Below are 26,531 nucleotides of genomic sequence, written 5' to 3'. Positions count from 1 at the left end.
GTGGTTGGTTGGTTGGTTGGTTTAGAGATTTCTTAGGCGCATCGGCAACTATGGCCATAGTGCACGAGGAAATGTTAAAGCTGGCAAATACAGGCAGCTTGTGAAAGATCTCATTATTTCTTACGAAAAACTGGATGCAACATGTCATTGTCATTGAAGATGTATTTCTTGCGTTCACACCTGGATTTCTTCCCACCAAACTGTGGTGCCATCAGCAACGAACCTGGTGTGCGTTTCCATCAAGACATTGCAGCGATGGAACAAAGATACAAAATCAAATGGAGTGCCGTCAAGTTAGCCGATTATTGTTGGATGGTGAAAAAGGATGCTCCCAAAGCTGAATACAAATGAAAGGCGAAAAGGTTCCGTGTTTGTTACAGGTATGTTTGTAGCTACATCTTACTGCCATATAAATAAAAAATACCTTATTTAAATGTACAAGGTATTACAGTGGATTCCGGTTATTTTGGCCACCAGTTAATCAGGGCAGCCGGTTATTTGGAGCAAATCTTAAAAAACAGAACCCAATCGAGAAAATAGCCAGAGTTTACTTAACTTAATTGGGACAACATGCCATTTAATCGGGGGCAGGAGACTGCAGCACTGGAGATTACTCTATGATTGTCTCCGACCGTACCACGTGGTTCAGTCGGATTTCTGGAGGTCACAACCATAAAACAATAAAAACAGCAGTCACCTGTTTACTGGGCTTTTCTGTTAGTGCAATCTATCAGAAACGGATAGTAAACTCGATCTTATTGAATTTGCGATAATACTGACAGCTGGAATTCTGTGCGTTATTATGGTGAAATGTGTTTCCACTTCCATGGAATCTTCAATCATATAAAAAAAAATTAATTTTCAGAATCTTCTCTTCATTCCTATTTTTAAACCTTCGTAGCTTGTCACTCCGTTTTCACTTGCGCGTATTGTGTTACTTGCAATTTGTGTGTGCTGTGTTAGCATTAGCATTAGTAGAGGCATTTGATGCAAGAAAGCAAGCTTATGCAGCATCAGCTAAAAAAAAAAAAAATAAAGTAAAATAAATAAATAAAAAATAACCACTTCCACTTCACCCCTCTGTTCGTTCGAAATACCTGTCCAGCTGAGCCTTAAACTTATTTAGGCTATCAACTTCCACGACAAGGAATGGAAGTCTGTTCCACCTACCAACCACCCGCTGGCTAAAGGCAAATTTCCGCACATCTATCCTACATCTGTCTTTCCTCAATTTGAACTTATGCCCTCTCAGGTGATTATTCTGAGCAAGAGGAAAAATCCCATCAGCATTGAGCATGCTCAAACCATTCAAGGCTTTGTACACCTCTATCAGATCACCTCGCTGGTGCCTAGTCTCCAGAAACTGTAATTCGCAAAACTTAAGCCTTTCTTCGTAAGAGCACCCCTTTGTTCCATTCACTAATCTTGTTGCTCTTCTCTGTACTTGTTCCAGCAGCTCTACATCCTTCTTGAAATGAGGCCTCCAGGCCTGTATACAGTACTCTAGGTGTGGCCTGACCATTGCCTTATACAAGGGAAAAATCACCTCCTTATCCCTGCTAGAAAAATTCCTATATATCATTGACAATACACCATGAGCTACTCTTGCAGCCCGTCTGCGCTGCTCAGAGAACTTCATATCTGCCTGCACAACCACCCCCAGGTCCCTTTCATTCTCTACCACTGTCAGTGTAGTCCCACAGAGTTGATACGTTGCTCTGGGGTTGCTGTTTCCCCATATGTAGTACTTTACATTTATCAATGTTAAACTTCATTTGCCACCTCTCAGCCCATCTGCTCAACCTTTCCAGATCCTGTTGCAGCAGCATAGTGTCAGTAGTGTCCTTGACAACCCTGCCAAACTTCGTATCGTCTGCAAACTTGGACATTAAGCTTGATAAACCATCATCAATATCATTTATAAATACAGAGAACAATAAAGGACCCAATACTAAACCCTGAGGAACTCCACTAAAAATATTAGTCCACGATGAGCAGTGTCCATTGATTACCACTCTCTGTCTTCTCCCCCTCAACCACCCCTTTATCCATAGCAGCAATGTGCCTCCAATGCCCCACTGCTACAATTTGTGCAGCAGTCTTCCATGTGCAACAGTATAAAAAGCCCTTTCTAAGATCCAAGTATATAATATCAAAGTTATTCCCTGCATCCAGTTCTTTTGTGACTGCATCATAGTATCCAATCAAATTGGTCAGGCAAGACTTCCCCTTAACAAAACCATGCTGTGTCCGAGCTATAACTGAAGTCTTGTCTAGATGATCCTGCAGTGCTTCTTTAACCAGTGCCTCCATTAATTTTCCGGGAACAGAAGTTAAACTCACAGGTCTATAATTACTTGTGTCAGCTTTTGATCCTCCCTTGTGAATTGGAGTCACATTTGCACATCTCCAGTCCATGGGTACCTCCCCTGAGTCAAGGAAGCTCTCATAATTATGGCTAAGGGTTTGCTTACTTCCTTTGCTGCCTCCTTTAATATAACTGGATAGATCCCATCCACCCCAGGTGCCTTTCTTGTGTTTATCTTCAACAATTTCTCCTCCACTTTAATCTCAGTTATTACAAGATTCTCTAGCTTACTGCTAGAGTTGAATACACCTCTGGCATTCCCCTCGCTGAATAACTGCTCATGTCTGAATGTCGATGCAAAATATTCATTTAGTTTGTTAGCTACCTGAGCAGGGTCATCAACAGTTGACCCATCGATAGCAAGTGGACCAATCTGATTCATCCCCTTCCTTCTAGAGTTTACATAAGTAAAGAACTCTTTGCTGTTTTTCTTTGCATCCCTTGCCAAGGATCTCTCGTAATCTGCCTTCGCCTGCCTAACCTCCTTTGTAACTTGGTTACAGATCAACTTGTATCTATCATAGACTTCTGTGTCACGTGTTAATTTGTATGTATCCCATGCATTTTTCTTCTATGCCTCATTAGTTCATCTGACATCGATTTAGGCCTAAACCTTGAACAATATTTCTTAGTTGGTATGTAAAGCCTTGTAGCTTGCAAGATAAGTTCTTTGAATGCTTCCCATTTTGAATTTGCTGTTGGTAACATCATCAGTTGATCCCACTGTATAGAATTTAAATACTGTCTCAGTCCATCGTAGTCGCCTTTACGAAAGCAATACCCCTTCCCTTTACCCCTAATGGTAGTTACCTCTTTGAGTAACTCCCACTTCAGAACACTGTGATCACTGCCACCTAGTGGTTCATTTATCTGCAGATTCTTAATGCATGAAGAATTATAAGACTCTCTGATTTACTGGCCCACTCTATTTCCCCGTACAGTTTCTTATTATACTCATCAGAGTAATGAATTAGGCCTATAGCACCCTCGTATTCTCAATTTTGATCTCCCAATGCCTATGTCACACCAAACTGACTCGACACTGCACTGTCTAGTGATGTCGACTGGCTTCACTTCGTTGGATTTTATGTGTTTCTTAACTAATAGCATAACCCCTCCTCCCTTCCTATCCTGTCTATCCTTTCTGTAGACATTGTACTCCCCAAATTCCAGTTCTGCATTCCTTATATCTGTGTGACACCACGTCTCTGAAATCCCAACAATATCTGCCTCTGATGTTTTGAGCAATAACTCAAATTCATCAAATTTATTTACTAAACTCCTAGCATTGGTGTACACGCAAGTATACATGCACCTGCTCTTCCTCTTAGCCACCTGTTTACTTGTAACCCCATGATTCCCAGCAGTCTCTGTAATATCCTGCATCTTATTTTCCAGGCTGCTGCTCATTCCAATAGAAGCAGTGCAAGAATCACTTTCTCCTCTGCCAGTGGCTACTGTTAATCTATTAATCCTTGTATCCCCCCAATCTAGCAGTTTTTCGACCCACTTAACACTGCCTCAATAGCATCAGCAAACATTCTTGCACCCTTTTTATTTAAGTGTATCCCATCCCTGTAGAAGCAGTCTCTCCTGTTAACAAGTACAGACCAGGCTGAAAAAAATTCTACCCCTTGAGCCCTGCACAATCTTTCCAGGGCCGAATTGATCGACAGGGCTCTCATCATATACTCCCTCCTATCGTGTCTGGGCAGAATTGCAGACACTTTCAAATTCAACCCTAATTCATGGCTTTTTTTCATCAGTGATCTGTGATTCTTTGTTATTGATTGCCTTATCTTTTAACTGTTTTCAATTTTAACCCCCACCCACAAATATCAACTAGTTAGTATGTACATATTACAGTACATATTAATTATTCCAATTATCACATTTCATTTCATTTTTTAATTGGTAAGGTAATAAAGGGTAAATTTGTGCTTAATATATCTTTACTTTTATAGCCTGTGGATAATATTCTTCCTATTTTCACTAATTAGAATCGCTGTTTAACAGAATTAAAATTCAATTCACAAACGTGATCACAATGACCGGCACTTACTACACATTATATAGTGAACGGTACTTTACTACGGTGAGTCCATCGTAACGTGATTTGATTGTACTACAGTGAACCAATTATAAAGCGGGGTCCATTGTATTTTTAAATATTTACGCGAAACTTTGGATAATTGGGGCAACCGCTTAATCGGGCCAAAATGCACTAGTCCCAATGTGTCCCAAATAACTGGAATCGACTGTATAAACATACTACTTTTTTTTGAAAACAAGAGACTATTTGCCATTTTAAGCGTTATTTCCGTGTTTAGCACCCCAAAATCTATAAAGTAAACTTACTTTTATGCCCTTAACAAGATATGATCCAAAATTGGTTGTTCAGTGTTTTGAATGAATGTTACTTCAGTGAACATTACTGCAGTCCGGTGTATAAGTTAATACTAGCTATTAATACTAACAATGCTAGTGATTTATTATGAAAACTTTATTTACTGTCCACCAGAATTTTGAGGGAAATATTTCACATGAACACGTTCTTTGGAACTAGTTCCTTTCAAGTGAACTTTCAACTGGAACACATTTGTCATTTTTACAAAAGAAATAGTCTGGAACTAATTTCCTTTTCCATCATGACTGTCAACATTTAAGACCCTTTACTGATAGAAAAACTTCAAAAAATATTAACTTTATTTCACCCTGACTATGCAGTTAAGTTACCTTAAGTGTAGCATTTCGAGAATTTTCACCAACGTTTTCTTCCCATTTCTTCAGTAATTTTAATTTTGTTGTTGCTTCATAACCACAAACTATGAAAATATCTTTGATGTAAACATTTGATCTACATTGATGGTACATATAAACTGACCACCTTTGATCTAAGCGGATGCACAGTTTGTGCAATATGCAATTCAAATATTATAATAAAAATCTTTTATTGGGTCCCCAATATAAAATTTAGGCCCACTGGTAAGGTAGCATCGGTCCCAACCCCCTCTCTCTAAGTAGGATAATCAGTCTGCATTATTTCAGATTTTGTTTGATCTTTCATAATTATATTGATACAAATGGGACAACTTAACATTTCATCAAAAGAACCCGAATGCCATTTTCAGTAGAGTATTCCAAACATATCTCTATCTGTCAGCCTTGAAATGTGAATTTTTTTTCTTTTCCATCTAATGAAAGTGAACTCTAAGCTATTATTAAAATTTAATTATTAGATTATTATCTCTTTCTTCTCCTAATGAAATTTTTCCCATCCCACAATTGGTACTGGTACCAGGTGCATTGGATGCTTGTTATCTCTAGTTACTATTATTGGTCAAGGACCTCTGTCTATGCTACAGGTGTTGAGGACCACAGTTTTCTGGAGTTCCGTGTACATGTTCTCTGCAAGATCCATTGCGACTAGTTACTTATGGAGGCTCTTTGCCACCATGCTGTTAGTTAAACAGTCAGTGGGAAGGCCATTACTTGTTCGATATATCTGTCATTTCTTTGATTCCTCTTTTCCTTGTAGGTTGCTGCAGCTCGGCACTGCTATGTTGATTAGGTGGGTAGCCATTTCCTTCTTGTTAATGAGGGTTATGACCGGTCTACTGTGCTGGCTCATCTTGTCTGTTATTACAGTGTAGTTCCAATATAATTTATGAGTAGGGTTTCTAGCATGACCTGGGGTATGTACTTGCAATCCAACACTTTCTTTGATTGAATTGTATTTTTGCACTAGCATTTTTGATGTATTATCCTGGCAACCTAGTCATGCCTATGAGCGTACGCCATATGAGTAATAATGTCGGCGCCTCCGTAGCCAGGTGGGCAGGAGCAGCAGTGCATAGCACACGCTTCTTGATTAGACTGGGGTTCAAGCCCATGACCACCAAATACAGAGGATGCAGAAAGGTCAGGGAATGACCACCGCATATCCCCGGAGCAATATGGCCTTAGTTGCTAATGCTATTAAAAACCAAATGACAACAACAGTGATAATGCCACATCCTGAGGTGATGTGCTGGATTGTTTATGGGGCCAGGTGGCATCATCAACATGTGTCATATCACTCTGGAATCCTTGGCTATGAATTTCCTGTAGTTACTGGTGTTGATTACCTGGTCTTGGATGCCGAGCATGAATCCTTCGGTCTCAGGGAAAGGATTTCCCCTGAGACCGAAGGATTCATGCATCATTCAGACATCAACTGGTGATGTCTATGTTGAGGCTGAGCGGTTGACACTATTTGTTTATCTTATTTATTGGCTTGGTAGATTGGGGCTGTGTTTTCCTGGAAATTATCCTTTAGGTTCTTAATCACCTTCTGTTGTTCAATGAGGTCTGTCAAACCCCTCCCTCTTTTCTGGGCTATGGATGACTGCATGTGGTGATGGTGGCTCTTGGTTATCATTATCCTGGTCCATCTCATAATCTCTTTCAGCTCAGTGATGGTCCTATCTATGATCCTAAAGGAGTATGTTAGTACTTGGAATGCGTAAGTTCAATGCTCCGACCATGTTCCCACCATTCAGCTTTGATTTTAGCAGACTGTAAGAATGTATAAATATCTTGGAATAACAGTGGACAATAGATTTAGTTTTGTAGCCCATGCAAAAAATGTGCTGAACAAAATAAGTCTCAACTGGTAAAATTATTAAAATAACTAAAAATGCCTGGGGAATTAAACCCGCAACTTTAAAGTTATACTACGAGTATATTTTTATGTTGTTGTTGTTATTTGGTTTTTAAGAGCATTAGCAACTAAGGCCATATTGCTCCGGGATATGCGGTGGTCATTTCCTGACCTTTCCGCATCCTCCGTATTTGGTGGTGACGGGCTCGAACCCCAGTCTAATCAAGAAGCGTGTGCTGCGCACTGCTGCTCCATTCCCACCTGGCTACGGAGGCGCCATATATTTTTATACCAATAATTTGTTACGCTGCAGATGCATGGGGTTATCGTGTTAATAATTGTTTAATTTTGAAGTATTTGACTCAAGAACTTCTTTCTTCTTTCAGTCACAAGAAATTGCAGAACAATGTCGACAATGGCACTCCAAGTACTGAGTGGAAAACTTCCTATCCAATACGAAGTTATGTACCACTACTTACAATATTGTCGGAAAGCTCTGCCTGCAAGGGTGAGCAATTATTCAATTAATTTAGACATACCAACTAAGGATGATAATTGTAGAATTAGAAGAGAGTTTGTTGATAGTTGGCAATTAACTTGGTCCAATGCAGAAGTTGGCAGAGTTACTTTTAGTTACCTTCCTAACATATCAGAATTTACCAAGTACCAGTCGGCCTGGTTTTGCCCAGGTCTGAATGTATCTTTTCTTCTAACAGGGCATGGCAGCCTGAACTCCAAATTGTTCACTCTGGGGTTGGCTGCCTCACCATCATGTAAGTGTGGTGCTCCTGAGACCATGGAGCATTTAATATTTAACTGCTATCTCTATATAGACTTAAGAAATAATTTACAGCTTCTTACAGAAGTGTATAATGAAGATGACCTACCATGTTTTGTCAATGATAAAGAAAATTTCCTAGCTTTTTCTAATTTTGCAGATAAACTGTTTGCACATAGGAAGAGACTAATTGCAGTTGATCTGTAGAGAGTAATGCCAAGTAATCCAGGGTTTGTGTTCATGGACAAGAACTATTATACTTTTTTGTCCATTAAATATGTTTTCTATAAATAAGTCCTTAGTTTTCTTTTCTTAAGTAAATATGTTGGTTCCAAGATGGTAATGATGTTTTGTTTTGTTTTGTAGATTATTTCTTATAAATATAAAATTGGATTTAGTAGATTTAGCAGAGGTTGTCTGTTGGTTGTGTTAGTGGTTCTTGAGCCAAGTGTGGTTCCTGTCAAGATGTTACTTGTAAAGACTATCAGGATATTGACAGTGGTTTTGTGTACAGAGGAAAAGTTGACTATGCATGCTGTAAAGATGATATGGAATTGTAAAACAATGACAAGGTGCTATCTATGTTTGTACATAGATAGCACCTTGCCATTTGCCTTCTGAGTTTAATGCTGAAACCTGGTGAAATCAGATAATCATAGTGTTATTAAGAGGCAAAGTGGTTGTCTTGCATAATAACTGGACAAGTAACTAGTTACACTTGTCCAGTTAACTGGTTGCTGTGGCCTAATAGTAATACTTTTGAAACGGTGTTAATTAATGTAATGAAGTGTTATTTATAGTTTTGGTTTTCTGATTAAGTTGCTCAGGAGTGGTGATCGTACTCACTTAGCTAATAGTAAACATTGGCTATAGGTACTTTTTTTTATTATTAATATTTTATTTTTTATTTTTTTTCATCTTATTTTATTTATTTATTTTTTATTTTATTTTTTTAATTTATTATTATTTTTTTTTTATTTATTTATTTATTTTCTTTATTTTTATTTATTTTTTTATATTAGTATTTTTTTTTATTTATTTATTTATTTTCTTTTTTTTTATTTATTTTTTTATATTAGTATTTTTTTTCACTCTATACACTATTGTAAACTTCTCTTCTATTTCATGAGAGGTCTATCTTTTCCCCTTATCTTCTATTCAACCTCCACATCCTTTCTACTCACCATACTTCTCAATTCTTTTCCCTACTTCCTTTCCCTAACCACCTTGGGGCTCCCAGGCAGTTTGATAACCCCAGTAAGTCTCAGTTAGAAAGTGGACCCTGGCGCGCCTCCTCGTGGCTAAGGTTGGGAGTCAACAATCAATATAACAAGACATATACTTACACACCTACATACACACGCTTGCCGGTTTTCACCTTTTTAAATGCTACAGCGGCATATAGGGGAAACCCTAGAGACCGCAATTGAAATTGAACACACCTTGACCTTCCGTCTTGGGGTTCCTTTGCTGTTCCTTTTCTAATTCTGGTTCGGTTGTGACCATATTCCTTGTGTTCTTTGTAGTTATTTGCTCAAAAGCTGCTTGATTTTTTACAAATAGCAGGAGCTATCAAGTTCTTCATAACAATGGTCCATCTAGGCCTAAATGGATGTCAGATGAACTAATTAGACATGTGGCAGAGAAAAATGTTTATATGTTTTTATATAATTTATATTAACATTTATATTATATAAATGTTTATATAATTTATATTAACATTTATATTATATAAATGTTTATATAATTTATATTAACAGTTACTTGTTAATATAAATTAACAGGTAACACAGAAGCCTATGATAGATATCAGCTGGTCTGTAACCAAGTCACAAAAGAGGTTAGATAGGCAAAGGCAGATTACAAGAAATATCTGGCAAAGGATGCAAAGAGTTCTTTACTTATGTAAACTCTAGAAGGATGGGGTTGAATCAGATTGGTACACTTGATGTCAAAGATTCAACTGCTGATGATCCTGCTCAGGTAGCTACCAAACTAAATGAATATTTTGCATCTACATTCACACATGAGGAGTTATTCAGGGAGGGGAATGCCACAGGTGTATTGCCCAGGTCCCCCAGGGTTCAGTTCACTCTGGCAGTAAGCTGGATAAGCATGTAATAACTGAGAGTAAAGTGGAGGAGAAATTGTTGAAGATAAACATAAGAAAAGCAGCTGGAGTGTATGGAATCTATCGTTATATTACAGGAGACAGCAAAGGAAGGCGCCTCCATAGCCAGGTGGGAAGGAGCAACAGTGAGTAGCACACGCTTCTTGATTAGACTGGGGTTCGAACCCGTCACCACCAAATACGGAGGATGTGGAAAGGTCAGGGAATGACCACCGCATATTCCCGAAGCAATATGACCTTAGTTGCTAATGCTCTTAAAAACCAAATAACAACAACAATAATAACAGCAAAGGAAGTAAGCAAACCATTAGCCATAATTGTGAGGGCTTCCTTTGACTCAGGGGAGGTAACCCATGAACTGGAAATGTGCAAATGTGACCCCAATCCACAAAGGAGGATCAAAGGGAGACACAGGTAATTACAGACCTGTTAGTTTAACTTCTGTTCCAGGGAAATTAATGGAGACACTGGTTAAAGAAGCATTGCAGGATCATCTAGACAAGACTTCAGTTATAGCTCGGACACAGCATGGTTTTGTTAAGGGGAAGTCTTGTCTGACCAATTTGACTGGATACTATGATGTGGTCACAAAGGAACTGGATGCAAAGAATAATTTTGATATATTTGGCTCTTAGAAAGGCTTTTGATACTGTTGCACAAGGAAGACTGCTGAACAAATAGGAGCAGTGTGGCATTGCAGGCAAATTGCTGCTATGAATAATGGATTAGTTGAGTTGAAGAAAACAGAGTGTGGTAATCAATGGACACTTCTCTTCGTGGACTAATGTTATTAGTGTAGTCCCCCAGGGTTCAATGTTTGGTCCATTGTTGTTTTCTGTATTCATTAATGATACTGATGGTATATCAGGCTTAATGTCCAAGTTTGTTAATGACAGTATGCTGCTGCAACAGTATCTAGAAATGTTGAGCAGATGGGCTGAGAGGCGGCAACTGAAGTTTAACATTGACATATGTAAAGTACAGTAATACCCCAAAGTTACGCGATAGGTGGGTCCGACGAAAATCGCTTAAGTCGAATTCGCGTAAGTCGCGTAAGGACTAACAAAAACACTAGTTTAAAAGAAAAATATTTAATAAAATTGCAGCTATTTATACATATTAATACAAATTATGTATAAAAAAAATAAATGAGTTACGTAAAAAAGTTATTTCGATGTCAATGGCTTCATAAAATCTAAGAAATTCGTCTGACAACAGCGCCTTCTTTTTTTCACGCAGAATTTCTTCGTAGCAAGCTAATAATTTTTTATTCCTTGCTTTGTAGCTATAACACTTTCTTCGTTGGAGTCTGTTTTCTAAAATTTTTAAGCCCTTTTCAATTGAGCTGAGACCTTCTGTCAAGCTTGCAATTGTCATGTGCTTTTCTGGTGGAACTGGGTCTGAAGTGTCGGATAATTCAGTGGCATTTTGCTCACGCATCTCTATGAGCTCATTCATTGTCAGCTCCTCACTATGTGAATCCAACAGCTCATTGACATCACCACCATTGACTTCCAAATCTAATTGCCTGGCAAGATTAACAACTTCTATCATATGAGCGACATGATCAGTTTCTGGAGTTGTTTTCATCTCGTTTTTGAAAAAAAATGGACAAAGTTTCTTCCAGACACCATTCAATGTTTTTTTTTGTGAATTTCATCCCATGATTCTTCAATTATTCTTACGGCATCTAAAACATTGAATTGTTTCCAAAAGTCTTTAACAGATATCTCACTATTTTGTCTCATAGCTTCATTCAGACATGCAAACGAACGCCTTGTGTAGTAGGCCTTGAATGTTTTGATGACTCCCTGGTCCATCGGTTGAAGCAAGCTGGTTGTGTTTGGAGGCAAAAACATAACTTTCACAAGTCGGTAAAATTAATTAGGGTGGCAGGAGGGTGACCGGATGCATTGTTAATAAGCAGGATCAATTTAAATGGAATCTGTTTAGACTTGCAATAACGTTCGGCTTCGGGTATAAAGTGGTGACCGAACCAGTCCTCAAAAACGGAAGCTGTCACCCAAGCTTTATGATTTGACTTCCAAATCACTGGTAAGCTAATTTTAGATATATTTTTTAAAACTCTTGGGTTTTTGGAGCGATAAATTAAAAGAGGTTTTAACTTGCAGTCACCAGCTGCATTCCCGCCGACCATCATTGTCAATGGGTTTTTGGAAATCTTAAAGCCTGGAAAGTTTTTTTTATTCGTGAAACGATGTAATTTCCGACAAAAGTTGAGCATGAATTCGAACGCACACATATAAATATGACAGTTGGAATGCAAATTCTTGTATATGTGTGCAGCTCGTGCGGCAGCAAAGTCGAATTTTGTTCATCTTTCGCTCTCACTCTCCGCCGTCGCACTGTATATCGATAGCATATGAAAAACGACTTTGAAGATAGTGGGCGGCAGTGTTGCCAAACGCAAAAATCAAGAAGCGCGTAACTCGGAGTTCGCGTAAGTCGGGGTATTACTGTACTGCATATGGAAAGCAGTAACTGCAGAGTAACGTATCAACTCTGTGGTACTACACTGACAGTGGTAGAGAGCGAAAAGGACTTGGGAGTAATTGTTCAGGCAGATATGAAGTTTTCTGAGCAGTGCAGACGGTCTGCAAGAGTAGCTTTTTTTTTTTTTTATTTGGTAGTTGTTGGCGCATCGGCTTCTGTGGCCATATTGCAACTCCCAAGGTTTTTGCAGTACTTTGATCCAAGCCCGAGGCAGGAATCGAACCCGCAACCTTTGGGTTGCCGGGCAGGTACTTTACCCACTCGGCTAGCCCGGTCAGCGAGTAGCTCATGGTGTCTTACACAAACACACTGGTTAACAGCTTTTGCAATGGAAGCAAGTAAAGGTCACGGTCTTTATAATTATACTAATTAGACTTGCGATAGCCACGCACAGCAGACAGTACTATATGCAGTTACTACCACTACCACCACAGATAGGACAGGATATTTACAAACTAACTTTGGCTATCCCAATGCAGTTTCAATGTTGCACATTACTTAGCAGAGCAATAAAATTGTCAAACTGAGGAATGCCGTAGTCTGTATGCAAGATTCAGTTTGTAGTAAATACATTAAAAAAAAAAAAGACCTGTGGTAATGGCCTGCATATATAATTTTGAGTATCCACACACCTCCTTTACAAACTAAAACATTGTGTGAATAGGGTACATAATGCAAATGACAACACTTCCACATGGAAGAGGAGATTAAGTTTTTATTCACCAGAAAATGTGCATTCTACAGCATAATTGCAAAGCTGTAATCATGATGGAATTAACCAACTCTAAGAGGGCAAAACATGTTCTTTACTTTAACAGGTTGTAGTCTGCCACTGAGCAGACCTACAATTCTGCAACAATATGGAAAATTTATAAAGGATGCCTGTTTGTGCAACCATGCTGGCAAAAGATGTTGGCTGAACAAAGGTCAATGGTGGCACAGTGGGGCTGGTTCAAGGAAGTTTTATGCAAAACCCAGAAAATTCTGTACTACATGCCGGTCTGGAACTTAACATGTCAAGTTCAACAGTGTGTAATGCTGTTATGTCGGTATCCGAGGATGAAAACAATACAAACCAATCACTTAAATAGACACGAGTTTTTGGCGATTTATTTTTTGAGTGTGTTATTGGATAAAGATGTACATCCGAGAAGATATTGACAAAAGATCCTTTCCAAAAAAACAATCCGATATGAATCTATTACATTTTTCCCTTTCTTCTTCTTCTTCTTTTCTTTCTCTCTCTCTCTCTCTCTATCTCTCTCTCTCTCTCTCTCTCTCTCCCTCCCTCCCTGCCTCCCTCCCTCCCTCTGCCATCCCTCCCTCTCCGTGTGTAATATAAGATGGACATAGTTTTCATCCTTTCATATCAACTCTGATTCTGAGATCCTTCACAGAAAATGCATTTGTCATGATCAAATAAGTCAATTCTCCTATGAAGTGGAAATCTTTCTTTATAAGCAACTAAAAATAATTATGAAAGCAAATTAAAATGACATAGTGAACTAGCTATATTTGAAACAGAGTCTTGTGCTGCAGAAGATCGAAGCTTAGTTTTTTACATTATGAAGTAAACAATTGTCACAACTTCCAAAAAAAAAAAAAAAAAAAAAGTTACATGAAACTATTTTTCAGCAGCCAATATCTTTTTCAGCTGCTTTTACAGCTAGAGCACAAAATATTATTGACTTAATAAGAATTGTGTTCGCATGCAAATGACATTTTTCATGTTTGCTGAACAGTTACATAATATATATCCTGAGTTTTCAATTAAAAATTAAAGAAAAGTTTGTTTTTTTTAAAGCAACCTGTGTCTGAACTATACAAATAAGATGACTGAAGAATGCAAAAGAACTAAAAACAGTCCAGTTCAGATATAATCAAGCCCACCCACCCACACACACACACACACACACACACACACACACACAAGGGAGTTTAATGTGAAGAATCTTAAAATTCACTATAGTAGCAGTTCTCAATCACATTGGGGGGGGGTTCTTTTTACTTTCAGCATAATGCAGTGCATGTGTGCCTATAAACAACCTTTAGTAGTTTTTTTTGAAGAAAAACAATTGACTGCTATATCAGACAACAATTACCTGAAATGTGTAATCCGATGTTGTGGACGTTCTGTAATATCAGCACCTGTTTCCTCACCAGTAAACAGAGATAGCTTTGGATCTGTCAGCATAATAAATTCTTCTACCTAAAAACAAAACACAAAAAGTGTAAATCCAATACAAAAAAGGTAGAAAGGTGTAATTACCAATGAAAAATTATTAGCTAAGATCAAAGTGTAATATCTCTTCTGTGTAAATATAGATGCACATTCCTACCAACTTTTAGCAATTCAAGACTTAATAAAGATCTCACTTTAGCTGGAATGCTCCAGAACTGTGTCCCGGCACTGTCTAGATGGCTTTCCTAGATTTCTCTTCCAAATAAATAGCAAGTATTTAATGCATCATAAAAGACAATAAACTACATTTTAATGTTATTTTCTTTATCTTTTTCCCTGTTCAAATACATAATATTGAAAAATGTAAAATCTTTATATTGCAACCTGGTTAAGTTGACTAAATTGCACCATATCAACTAACAGACTACAAGAGCACAGCCAATTCCCTCAACATACTCAAAGTAATCTAATCTTCTTTCCAAAAAAGGAAACCCACATAAACTAAACTAACCTTCTTTTAACAACAAATACAAATATAATACACAAAGAACAAATCAAAATATGGTGTACTAAACTCTATCTGAGCTATTAATGCTACTTACAGAAAAACAAACACTAAAATTATATTAAAAGTTAAATATTTACTATAAAATTAAAATACAAAAAACATTTACACAACTTTTGACAAGCTGTTTTCTTGGTCCATTGGTCAAACTGTCAAAAGATATGATATGTGAAGTCCAGATATATTTTTGTCATCTAATATTGCAAACAGGGCCACCTAATGTTATCATTAAATTCAGTAGGCATGTAACAGCAAGAGAGAAAAAAAAAAAATTCGGCCTATCTAAAAACTAACACAAATTCAACAAAGGACAAGAAAACTAAACTTACCAGAAAATTAGAAAACAATCTGAGGGGCTCGCATCTAGTGAGTATGTATGGGCTTGGCAAACCCAGGATCCTGAGCTGGATATCATCATCATCATTCTCTTTCTTGGTGATTCCTTTCTACTTCTGACACACACACACACACACACACACACACACACACACACACACACACACACACACACACACACACACACACACAGGGTAACCCAGGGATTTTTTTTTTTTTTTGGCTGATGCAGCACAAGCCTCAGTCTTCCTTGCACCATAGGGCTAATAATAATAATAAAACACACAATTCTTGGAAAACTTTAAATCACAAAAGTCAACTGGTACTGGTATATAGAAATTACAGAATATGGACTATACATGGTGATTCACGAGGAATAGTAAATATTTTGGGAGGTTATAGTATCATTTATTCTGAGCAAGAAAGTTCATATAAACATTTTTAATTAGACTGGAAACATCTGAGATGGTTTCTTAAAATGAAAAACCCGATGCCCATCATCTTTATTATGGAAAAAGTGTGTGACACAACTTGGAGATTTGGCATTTTAAAAGACCTTAATATAGCCACGGTCTTAGAGGTCACTTTTCTCTCTGTTTTATTAAAATCTTTTTCTCCTGTTCTTTCCAAGTTTCTGTACGATCCATTCTATCTCATTACAAATGCTTTTCACACTGCATGACTGGGAAAATATGCTAGTCTTCAACTTTAAGAGTCCTGTTTACAGCACTTTATATGTTGATGACTTTACTCTGGAGGCAAAAGTCATAACAAGTGATCTTGAGGTAATTCTTTCCTCTTGGCAAGAGCATGGTGCCCAAGAATTGAGGTGAATAATGGCTTCGGGTCTCACAACAAGAGACCATTTACATATATTTTTGTTGTAAGCATAATCCTAAATCTGAATTGAGGCTCACCCAAAATTTTATTTCAGCAGTAGTAGACATAAAATTCTTTGGGCTGGTATTTGATAAAAAGTTGACTTTTCATCACTACATACATATAAATATACAGGGTGATTCAGCAGAAACAGTGAATATTTTGGGAAGTTATAGTATCGATTATTCTGAGTGAAAAAGTTCATATAAACACGTGTCCAATTTTCAATGGATACAGAGATACAGCTGTTTGAAACTGGTGCACACAAAGCCATTATGAGACATATTAAAGAAAGATAAATAGCCTATTGTTTGTATTTATTGACTTTTTGAATAATACAAAACACAAATAATTGACAAATTTTTTTACAGTTCACAATAAATGTTCGAAAATCCTACCACCAACTTCAATGCACTTTGCAACTCTTGTGATAATATGTTGTTCTTCTGAGGTTGTCATGGCATTCCTTTATGAGGGCAACAGTATCCAAAATGCAAGCAAGCAAGCAATTCTTCTCTTGTATTCACCTTTTCTTTGTATATGCACTTTTAATTCCATCCCCACAAACAAAAATCTAACGGAGTGAGCTCTGGAGACCTTGGTGGCCAATGAACGGGACCACTGCAGCTGATCCATCATTCAGGGAAAGTTCAATTTAGATAATGTATCACCATACAGGTATAATGGTATAATGTGCAGGAGCTCCGTCATGCTGGGAGTAAATACCAATCCTTGTAGACACGGAACATCCTCCAAAGTACAATAGTAGTGAAGGTTCGTTTTGCAGAAATTCTAGGCAAATGGGCTCTGTAAGATGATTTTGTAATACAACAGGCCCAATCAACTGATTGTCAATGATACTGCACCACATATTTACAGAGAAGCGATGTTGAAAATTTGTTTCTACAGTGGCATGTGGATTTTTGTCTGACCACATATGAGAGTTCCTTTGTTGTTGTTGTTATTTGGTTTTTAGGAGCATTAGCAACTAAGGCCATATTGCTCCGGGATATGCGGTGGTCATTCCCTGACCTTTCCACATCCTCCGTATTTGGTGGTGACGGGCTCGAACCCCGGTCTAATCAAGAAGCGTGTGCTACGCACTGCTGCTCCTTCCCACCTGGTTACGGAGGCGCGCCTATGAGAGTTAGAGTTACAGGTGTTGTTGATACCATCACGGGTGAAAGTAGCTTCATCGCTGAACAGTATTAATGGAATTAATTGGTGATTAACATTTACCCACCGACAAAATTCCAATCACCGGGTGTCGTCTCCCAGTTGAAGGTGTTGCACCTGCTGTATGTGAAATGGATACAAACCATGCTCACGTAATGTTCACCATACTCTTGTCTGTGGAACACCGATACGCATAGAAATTCTTGTGCTAATAGCAAGACTATGTTCTACCGACTGAAGAATGTTCTATTTCATCCACATTTTGTTCGTTTGCATGTTCAGAAGAAATATGAGTGCTGGAAACTGCACCAGTCTCATGCAGTTTGGTGTAACAATAGTAAATGCTCTTGAATCTGGTATTCTGTGGTTAGGAAACCGTCAATGGTACTCTCTACAAGCAGCAATAGCACTTCCACCACAAAAACCATAGACAAACACCATATTGGCATTTTCAGCATGTGTGAAGATGTGCGGCATTCTTAACAACGCTTCTAACACCAAACAGCATCAGGTTATAACTGCTTCTTGGTCACATCTGTTTCAAAGGAGCTGTGCAATGCCAGTTTCAAACAGCTGTACCTCCGTATCCACTGAGAACTGGACACAAGTTTATATGAACTTTTTTACTCAGAACAATCGATACTATAACCTCCCAAAATATTTACTATTCCTCCTGAATTAGCCTGTATAAGTGCAATACCAGTTATCTCATTGTGAAGGCACCCACAATGTGTTACAATTAAAACGATGCCTTTACACTACATACGTAGTTCAAATTTATGGGTAAACTATGGTGTATCTACACCGATATTATATAATTAATTATTTTAGTATAATTCATTTTGGCAGTCAAGGGAAACATTTCTAAGATTTTTTTCATTTACATATGTTTTCCATATACTCAACTTTTCTTTAAAGGCTAACAACTTCTCAGTAGAAGGGAATAAATTTTCCTCTGGGCCTTGCATACTGATATTAAATACATTAAGCTGCACAAATAAATCTGCAGAAAAGCTAATTTTCATCACCAAATTTCATCACTTAAATAATCACAAAATTCTGATTGCTCCAGTGAAAAAAAATGTGAACATTTCTTCACACGGCTCGTCCATAACCATAAATACATTACTTTTCAATAGTTGCTGAACCTCAGTAAGCATTCTTTTTAAAAAAAAAAATGATCAGACTCCAGTTCCTCACATAATTTTCCAAAAACACATTTTTTGCTGTCTAGTTTTGATATAATGGACCATTTTAACCGCTCGATCAAGTACAAGTTTTAAATCGGGTACAACTGTCTTCACTACTAGAACTTTCTGTGTATGAAACAGTGTGTTGTAATGATATTTGAATTGTGAAAAAAAAAAAAAAAAAAAAAAAAAAAAGAGATTAATATAATAATTGTGTTGTTTTCGATAAACCTGACAAATGCTTTTAATTGAGCTTTCCCGCTAATATCTGTAGAATTATCTATTTGCAATGCAAACAGTCGCCCAAAATTATTAATGTGTTGAACAACAAGTTATAATAATAATAATAACTTGGGGGCGGCCTTTGCCCTTCCTCACTTTGCTCGTCTACCCCCACGCATGCTTTTCTACGTAAAAAGTAGAGGTATACAGAGTAAGTCAAATCTTTTCTACGTAAAAGACACACCTGTCAAAATGCACTGGTCAATATCTAATCAGGAAATGACCTATGTAATTATTTACCCCTGCATTTGTAGAGCGCAGCATTCTCAAGGTTGAATAAATATCAAGGTAAACTCCAGAAAGGTGTACACCCTCCAACATGGCAGCAAGCAAAACTGTGGGAAAGCAGTGACTTGACAAGTTGTGAATCCCATATTTAAACAAACAGCAGGAAGAAAGCAGTGATTGGCAATTGCCACTGCTTTCCCAGCCCACTGTCCTCCTAGGTTGATATTCCAAGTGTTTTTTTTTTCCCCTACATTTGATGCTGTTTTTAAATCGGGAACTCATTTTTCAATTTTAAAACAGCAGGATGGAGGGATAAACACCCTACCTAAGCTAAGCCCCCCTCCTCGACGACTCAAAACAATCAGAAAGGGGGGCATACTTGCATTATACGGGGTATATCGATGCACCTGACATCATTGTTGAAATCTAGGTTTACAAAGGTCACTTAGGAAAAGGCCTTTTGCTTCAGGTTTCATAATGCATGAGGAATATTGTTGCATCCGAAAGAGCAGGACTAAAATAGTTAACTGAAATATTTACAAATTATACAAATATTTAAAATATTTACAAAATACTAAACTACAGTATTTACAAGTATACAATATTCATTAATATACAAAAAACATTACAATGGAACATCAAACGTTAGACAGTGAATCACATGCACAAGGTTGGTGAACGTTATGGAGGCAATTGTCAATTAATTGCATTGTAGTGACGGAATTGCCTCGCCCTCTTCTCCCATTGGCTCAAATAAATATCACTAGGAGGAAAACTTTTTTTAATGTATAGATAGATAGATAACCTGTTCTTCAATATCATTGGGCATTTTCTTTCATACATCTGCTAATTGTGCTGTTTGAGAGTGGTATAATCATTATTATTATCCCCCCCCCCCAACTTCCTCTTCCAAAATACTTTTCATGATTGATTTGAAATTATTGTTTTACTAAAACTTTTGATTTAAATTTAGTAGTATAACATTATTTTGTGATTTTCTGATTAATTTGGTGTATTTATACTTTACTCGGCCTTGTAATTGCATAAACGTATCGGTGAGAGTTTCCACGTGTTTCAACTCCGCTACCGTTCGTAAATTCCCCGCCATTGTGATACGATAGCGTTAGTTGAACTTCGTTAGCAGTTAAATTGTACGTTTAAATAAATACATATAACGACTTAGATTACAAACGTAATATAATTAATTATATTTAACATAATTATTAACATAACATAATTATAATTAATTAATAAATTAATAGAATCATGACTCAGACCAGAGCAGCAAAGCAAAAGGCTCAAGCTAATGGAAGTGCTGTGGCTCAGAGCAGAACTGAGGGGGGCAGTTGTCCTCTGACTCACAGCCTTATAAAATGCACTGTTTGCTTGATGTTTGTAGAGCAATCGGGTACGGGACATGATACTGCCATGGGGGATGTCTTTGTGTGTGCGCGATGCAAGGAGTGTATCGATATCAGGCAACAACTCGGCGTTCTTGTGGGCCTATATGAGAGCTTGAAGGACAGGGTGGATGCCCTCGAAGAAACTAAATTGAGGGGCCCATCAAGCTCTCAGCTGCCCACATCAACGCCAGAGCTTGCACTTGGGCATCGCGTGACACAGAGGCAACCCCCAAGGCAAAATGCGCTGGTTCCGAAGGAACTAGTAGTTGGTGGTGACTCTATTGTCAGGGAAACGGGGAACATGCTTTGTAAAAAAGATAGGTGGAACAGGACCAGGGTATGTCTGCCAGGGGCAAAGGTTGATGACGTTGTAGAGCGAATATCATCTTTTAAGGGCACAAAAGGTGATATAGTTGTACACGTTGGCACTAATAATATTAAGAGTAGGAGACCGGCAGAATTACTTAACAAGTACAGGTCACTGCTGAACAAAAGCCGAGAATTAGGGTTGAATTTGAAAGTGTCTGCAATTCTGCCCAGGCACGATAGGAGGGAGTATATGATGAGAGCCTTGTCGATCAATTCGGCCCTGGAAAGATTGTGCAAGGCTCAAGGGGTAGAATTTTTTTCAGCCTGGACTGTACTTGTTAACAGGAGAGATTGCTTCTACAGGGATGGGATACACTTAAATAGAAAGGGTGCAAGAATATTTGCTGATGCTATCGAGGCAGTTTTAGGTGGGTCGGAAAACTGCTAGCTTGGAGGGAGACAAAGACCAATAGATTGACAGTAGCCACTGGCAGAAGTGAAAGAGATTCTTGCACTGCTTCTATTAGAATGAGCAGAAGCCTGAAAAACAAGATGCATGGTATTTCAGAGACTGCTGGGAGCCATTGCAGTACAAGTAAACACATGGGTTGTGTTAGGGTAGCTAAGAATAGAAACAGGTGCAGGTATACTTGTGTGTACACCAATGCTAGGAGTTTAGTAAATAAATTTGATGAATTTGAGGTATTGCTCAAAACATCAAAGGCAGATATTGTTGGGATATCAGAGACGTGGTGTCACACAGATATAAGGGATGCAGAACTGCAATTTGGGGAGTACAAGTCTACAGAAAGGATAGGCAGGATAGGAAGGGGGGAGGGGTTATGCTATTAGTTAAGAAACACATAAAAACCAAGGAAGTGAAGCCAGTCGACATCGCTGGACAGTGCAGTGTTGAGTCAATTTGGTGTGACATAAGCATTGGGAGATCAAAATTGAGAGTAGGAGTGTGCTATAGGCCTAATGACTCTGATGAGTATAATAAGGAACTGTACAGGGAAATAGAGTGGCCCAGTAAATCAGAGAGTCTTATAATGGGAGATTTTAATTTCCCAGATATTGACTGGAATTTGGGGGCTGGTTACTCACGCACTAGCAGGGCTTTTGTGGATTTATTGGATGATTGTTTTCTACATCAGCATGTTCGGGAGGCAACTAGAGGGAGTAATACTCTTGATTTGATTATCAGCAGTGATTCTTCATGCATTAAGAATCTGCAGATAAATGAACCACTAGGTGGCAGTGATCACAGTGTGCTGAAGTGGGATTTACTCAAAGAGGTAACTACCATTAGGGGTAAAGGGAAGGGTTATTGCATCTGTAAAGGCGACTACGAAGGACTGAGACAGTATTTAAATTCTATACAGTGGGACCAACTGATGATGTTACCAACAGCCAATTAGAACTTATCTTGGAAGTTACTAGGCTTTACATACCATCTAAGAAATATTGTCCAAGGTTTAGGCCTAAATGGATGTCAGATGAACTAATGAGGCATATGGCAGAGAAGAAAAATGCATGGGATACATACAAATTAACACATGACACAGAAGCATATGATAGATATAAGTTGATCTGTAACCAAGTTACAAAGGAGGTTAGGCAGGCAAAGGCAGATTACGAGAAATCCTTGGCAAGGGATGCAAAGAAAAACAGCAAAGACTTCTTTACTTATGTAAACTCTAGAAGGAAGGGGATAAATCAGATTGGTCCACTTGATATTGATGGGTCAACTGTTGATGATCCTGATCAGGTAGCTAACAAACTAAATGAATATTTTGTATCGACATTCACACATGAGGAGTTATTCAGCAAGGGGAATGCCAGAGGTGTATTCAACTCTAGCAGTAAGCTACAGAATCTTGAAATAACTGGGAGTAAAGTGGGGGAGAAACTGTTGAAGATTAACACAAGAAAAGACACCCGGGGTGGATGGGATCTATCCAGTTATATTAAAGGAGGCAGCAAAGGAAGTAAGCAAACCCTTAGCCATAATTATGAGAGCTTCCTTGGACTCAGGGGAGGTACCCATAGACTGGAAATGTCCAAATGTGACCCCAATTCACAAAGGAGGATCAAAGGCTGACACAAGTAATTATAGACCTGTTAGCTTAACTTCTGTTCCAGGAAAATTAATGGAGGCACTGGTTAAAGAAGCACTGCAGGATCATTTAGACAAGACTTCAGTTATAGCTCAGACACAGCATGGTTTTGTTAAGGGGAAGTCTTGCCTGACCAACTTGATTGGATACTATGATGCAGTCACAAAAGAACTGGATGCAGGGAATAACTTTGATATTATATACTTGGATCTTAGAAAGGCTTTTGATACTGTTTCACATGGAAGACTGCTACACAAATTGGAGCAGTGTGACATTGGAGGCAAATTGCTGCTATGGATAAAGGGGTGGTTGAGGGGGAGAAGACAGAGAGTGGTAATCAATGGACACTGCTCATCGTGGACTAATGTTATTAGTGGAGTCCCTCAGGGCTCAGTGTTGGGTCCATTATTGTTTTCTGTATTTATAAATGATATTGATGATGGTATATCAAGCTTAATGTCCAAGTTTGCAGACGATACAAAGGTTGGCAGGGTTGTCAAGGACACTACTGACACTATGCTGCTGCAACAGGATCTGGAAAGGTTGAGCAGATGGGCTGAGAGGTGGCAAATGAAGTTTAACATTGACAAATGTAAAGTACTACACATGGGAAACAGCAACCCCAGAGCAACGTATCAACTCTGTGGTACTACACTGACAGTGGTAGAGAATGAAAGGGACTTGGGGGTGGTTGTGCAGGCAGATATGAAGTTCTCTGAGCAGTGCAGACGGGCTGCAAGAGTAGCTCATGGAGTATTGTCAATGATATACAGGAATTTTTCCAGCAGGGATAAGGAGGTGATTATTCCATTGTATAAGGCAATGGTCAGGCCACACCTAGAGTACTGTATACAGGTCTGGAGGCCTCATTTCAAGAAGGATGTAGAGCTGCTGGAACGAGTACAGAGAAGGGCAACAAGATTAGTGAATGGAACAAAGGGGTGCTCTTACGAAGAAAGGCTTAAGTTTTGCAAATTACAGTGTCTGGAGACTAGGCACCAGCGAAGTGATCTGATAGAGGTGTATAAAGCCTTGAATGGTTTAAGCATGCTCAATGCTGATGGGATTCTTCCTCTAGCTCAGAAAAATCACCTGAGAGGGCATAAATTCAAATTGAGGAAAGACAGATGTAGGATAGACGTGCGGAAATTTGCCTTTAGCCAGCGGGTGGTTGGTTGGTTGGTGGAACAGACTTCCATCCCTTGTGGTGGAGGTTGATAGCCTAAATAAGTTTAAGGCTCAGCTGGACAGGTATTTTGAACGAACAGAGGGGTGAAGTGGAAGTGGGTTTTTTTTTTTTTTCTTTTTTTTTTTGGCTGATGCTGCATAAGCTTGCTTTATTGCATATAATGCCTCTACTAATGCTAATGCTAATACTAATGATTACCCATCATGCTGGTAAAATCAGACTTTCTGCGATCAGGTGAGACTTGCCCCCCCCATAAACCCATTCGGCTACTAAATAGCTGGCTTCTTGCACTTTTTCAGATATATTAGCCATACTATAAAATTCTATACCTTGTTTTCTAGTAGAGGCCTGCAATCTTTTAAAATACTCCTACATTTGGATGATAAATCCTCGTGTTTCGTAGAAAAATGATGCTGCAATTTACTCAGCGCCATTGATTCATTCGACAATTTTAAACCACATCCCACACATAAAGGTAGAAGACAATCTTGGGTACCAGCATATGAAAATCCCATTGCCAAATAAACATCGCTGTATTTACACGTTTTTTTCTATTTTGATGTTTGCTTGTTTTTGTCATTTTCTCCACGCTCATTGTTATCAAGTTGCCTCTTCTGATTTCCTTTCACTAAAAATTTATCCATCGCTACTAATTTCTAAAAAAATTCAAGTTACTTCTAGAAGGTGCTAATACAGTTAATTGAAAATACCTGTTCTCTACATAACTGAATATGGCATTTTAGAGATATAAAAACATAAAAAGTACTTTTAAAACAGAAAGGAAATTTCTTACTATGCTGCTGACAAGTTGCACTTATACAACTGCAGGTTGCCTGGCAGAGACTTGTGTGATAAGAATGCTGAATAAAGGTGAACTACTACTAGTAATCAAAAGCTCAATAAAGGATTAAAGGGCTTTTGTGTAGGCAGAAAATGAAACTGAAGAACTGGAAACAAGCCAATTACAATATTCAATGTTCTTCTCTTGAACAGCCTTAGCACATTTATTGGACAACCAAGGTTTAGATAAAGTAGGAGATTTTAAAGAGGAGCATAGAATAAAGGATTCCATTCCTAAAAGAATAATTTCACCGACATGATCTGCATAAACATTGACATCAGAAGTTCTGAAACAGTAATCTGTCCAACGAAAAGGAGAAATGAAATCTCACAGGTCATCCCATTTTGCATTCTTGTAATGCCAAACAATATGAGGTTGGAAATAGCCATGAAATAAAGGCTCCATTGGAGAAGAGGCAATCACCAAGTTGTGATCTGAGGTGCCTAAAGGACTACTCACTTCGACCGTGTACTTAGAAGGGTTGTTCGTAAGAAAAAGATCAAGCGTGTTGGCTGTATGTTTAGGATTTTCTGGTATCCTTGTAGGTAAATGAACAGTCTGTGCAAGGTCATTAGTAATTGCAAAAGCCTCAGCATCTTGACCAGCAGGGTCAGTATGACTAGAAAATGGAAGCCAGCTGGGGTTTGCGAACATTAAAATCACCAAGGAAAATTACATAACTGTTCGGAAAGTTGGACAGGAGAAAGTCAAGTTACAAAGAGACGAAGTCAAAGAGCTCCAAGTGATTAGTGGAGTTGGGAGAACGGTAGAGACAACAGATGAATTTGACAATGAGGTAGAGAGATTTTAAGCCAGAAGATCAAAAAGAGGAGATTCCAAATTACCAAGTCTCTGACAAGGAATATCGGAACAGACATATGCACAAGTACCACCTTTAAGGCAAAAGGAATCACACAGCGAATAATTTGGGCAACTGAGATGAGCAGTAGTTGAGTCAACAAATAACTGAGATTCTGTCAGAAAAAGTACATAAGTTTTGGCAGACTGCAAGTGGAAATGGAAGTCACTGAGATTAGAAATGAGACTGTTTATTTGTGAAATGAATTAGGAAGTGTGGGAGGTTTGGATCTTTTCACAGATAAGCTTACTCTATTAGTTTGACAATTTATGGTGCATTCAATAGTAAGAAAAAGTGGGGGTGACATGCCGTATGAAGTAATGAAATTTTGGGATAGGGCGTACACATGGTAAGAATATACCCAGATCCTTGACATAACCTGGCCTTGACAATGCCCCCCGCATCCACACTACTCGGACTCCCTCCAGTCACTAACTGGCAAAGTAGAGATGGCAAGATTATACACTAGCTGATCCTGAAGACTCCTAAAAAGTTACCAATAGGTTCAGTCTGGTGTACTAACTAGCGGCCAGCCTGTG

General features: G+C 38.3%; 1 protein-coding gene across 1 annotated transcript in view; it reads right to left on the bottom strand.

The window, feature by feature from the left end:
* Window positions 1–26,531, bottom strand: part of LOC150089578 (DNA (cytosine-5)-methyltransferase PliMCI-like) — a 596,839-nt gene that overhangs the window by 470,181 nt on the left and 100,127 nt on the right. The window contains exon 7 of the mRNA XM_090368675.1: window positions 14,536–14,642. Coding sequence (XP_090224801.1) covers window positions 14,536–14,642 — 107 coding nt within the window. The remainder of the gene's footprint in view (window positions 1–14,535; window positions 14,643–26,531) is intronic.

This window comes from Mastigoproctus giganteus, chromosome 2 (assembly GCF_048544385.1).
Source record: "Mastigoproctus giganteus isolate SK-2022 chromosome 2, ASM4854438v1, whole genome shotgun sequence".
Taxonomy (NCBI): Eukaryota; Metazoa; Arthropoda; class Arachnida; order Uropygi; family Thelyphonidae; genus Mastigoproctus; species Mastigoproctus giganteus.
The sequence above is the reverse complement of the archived record's forward strand: the minus strand, read 5'-3'. Positions and strand labels throughout refer to the sequence as shown.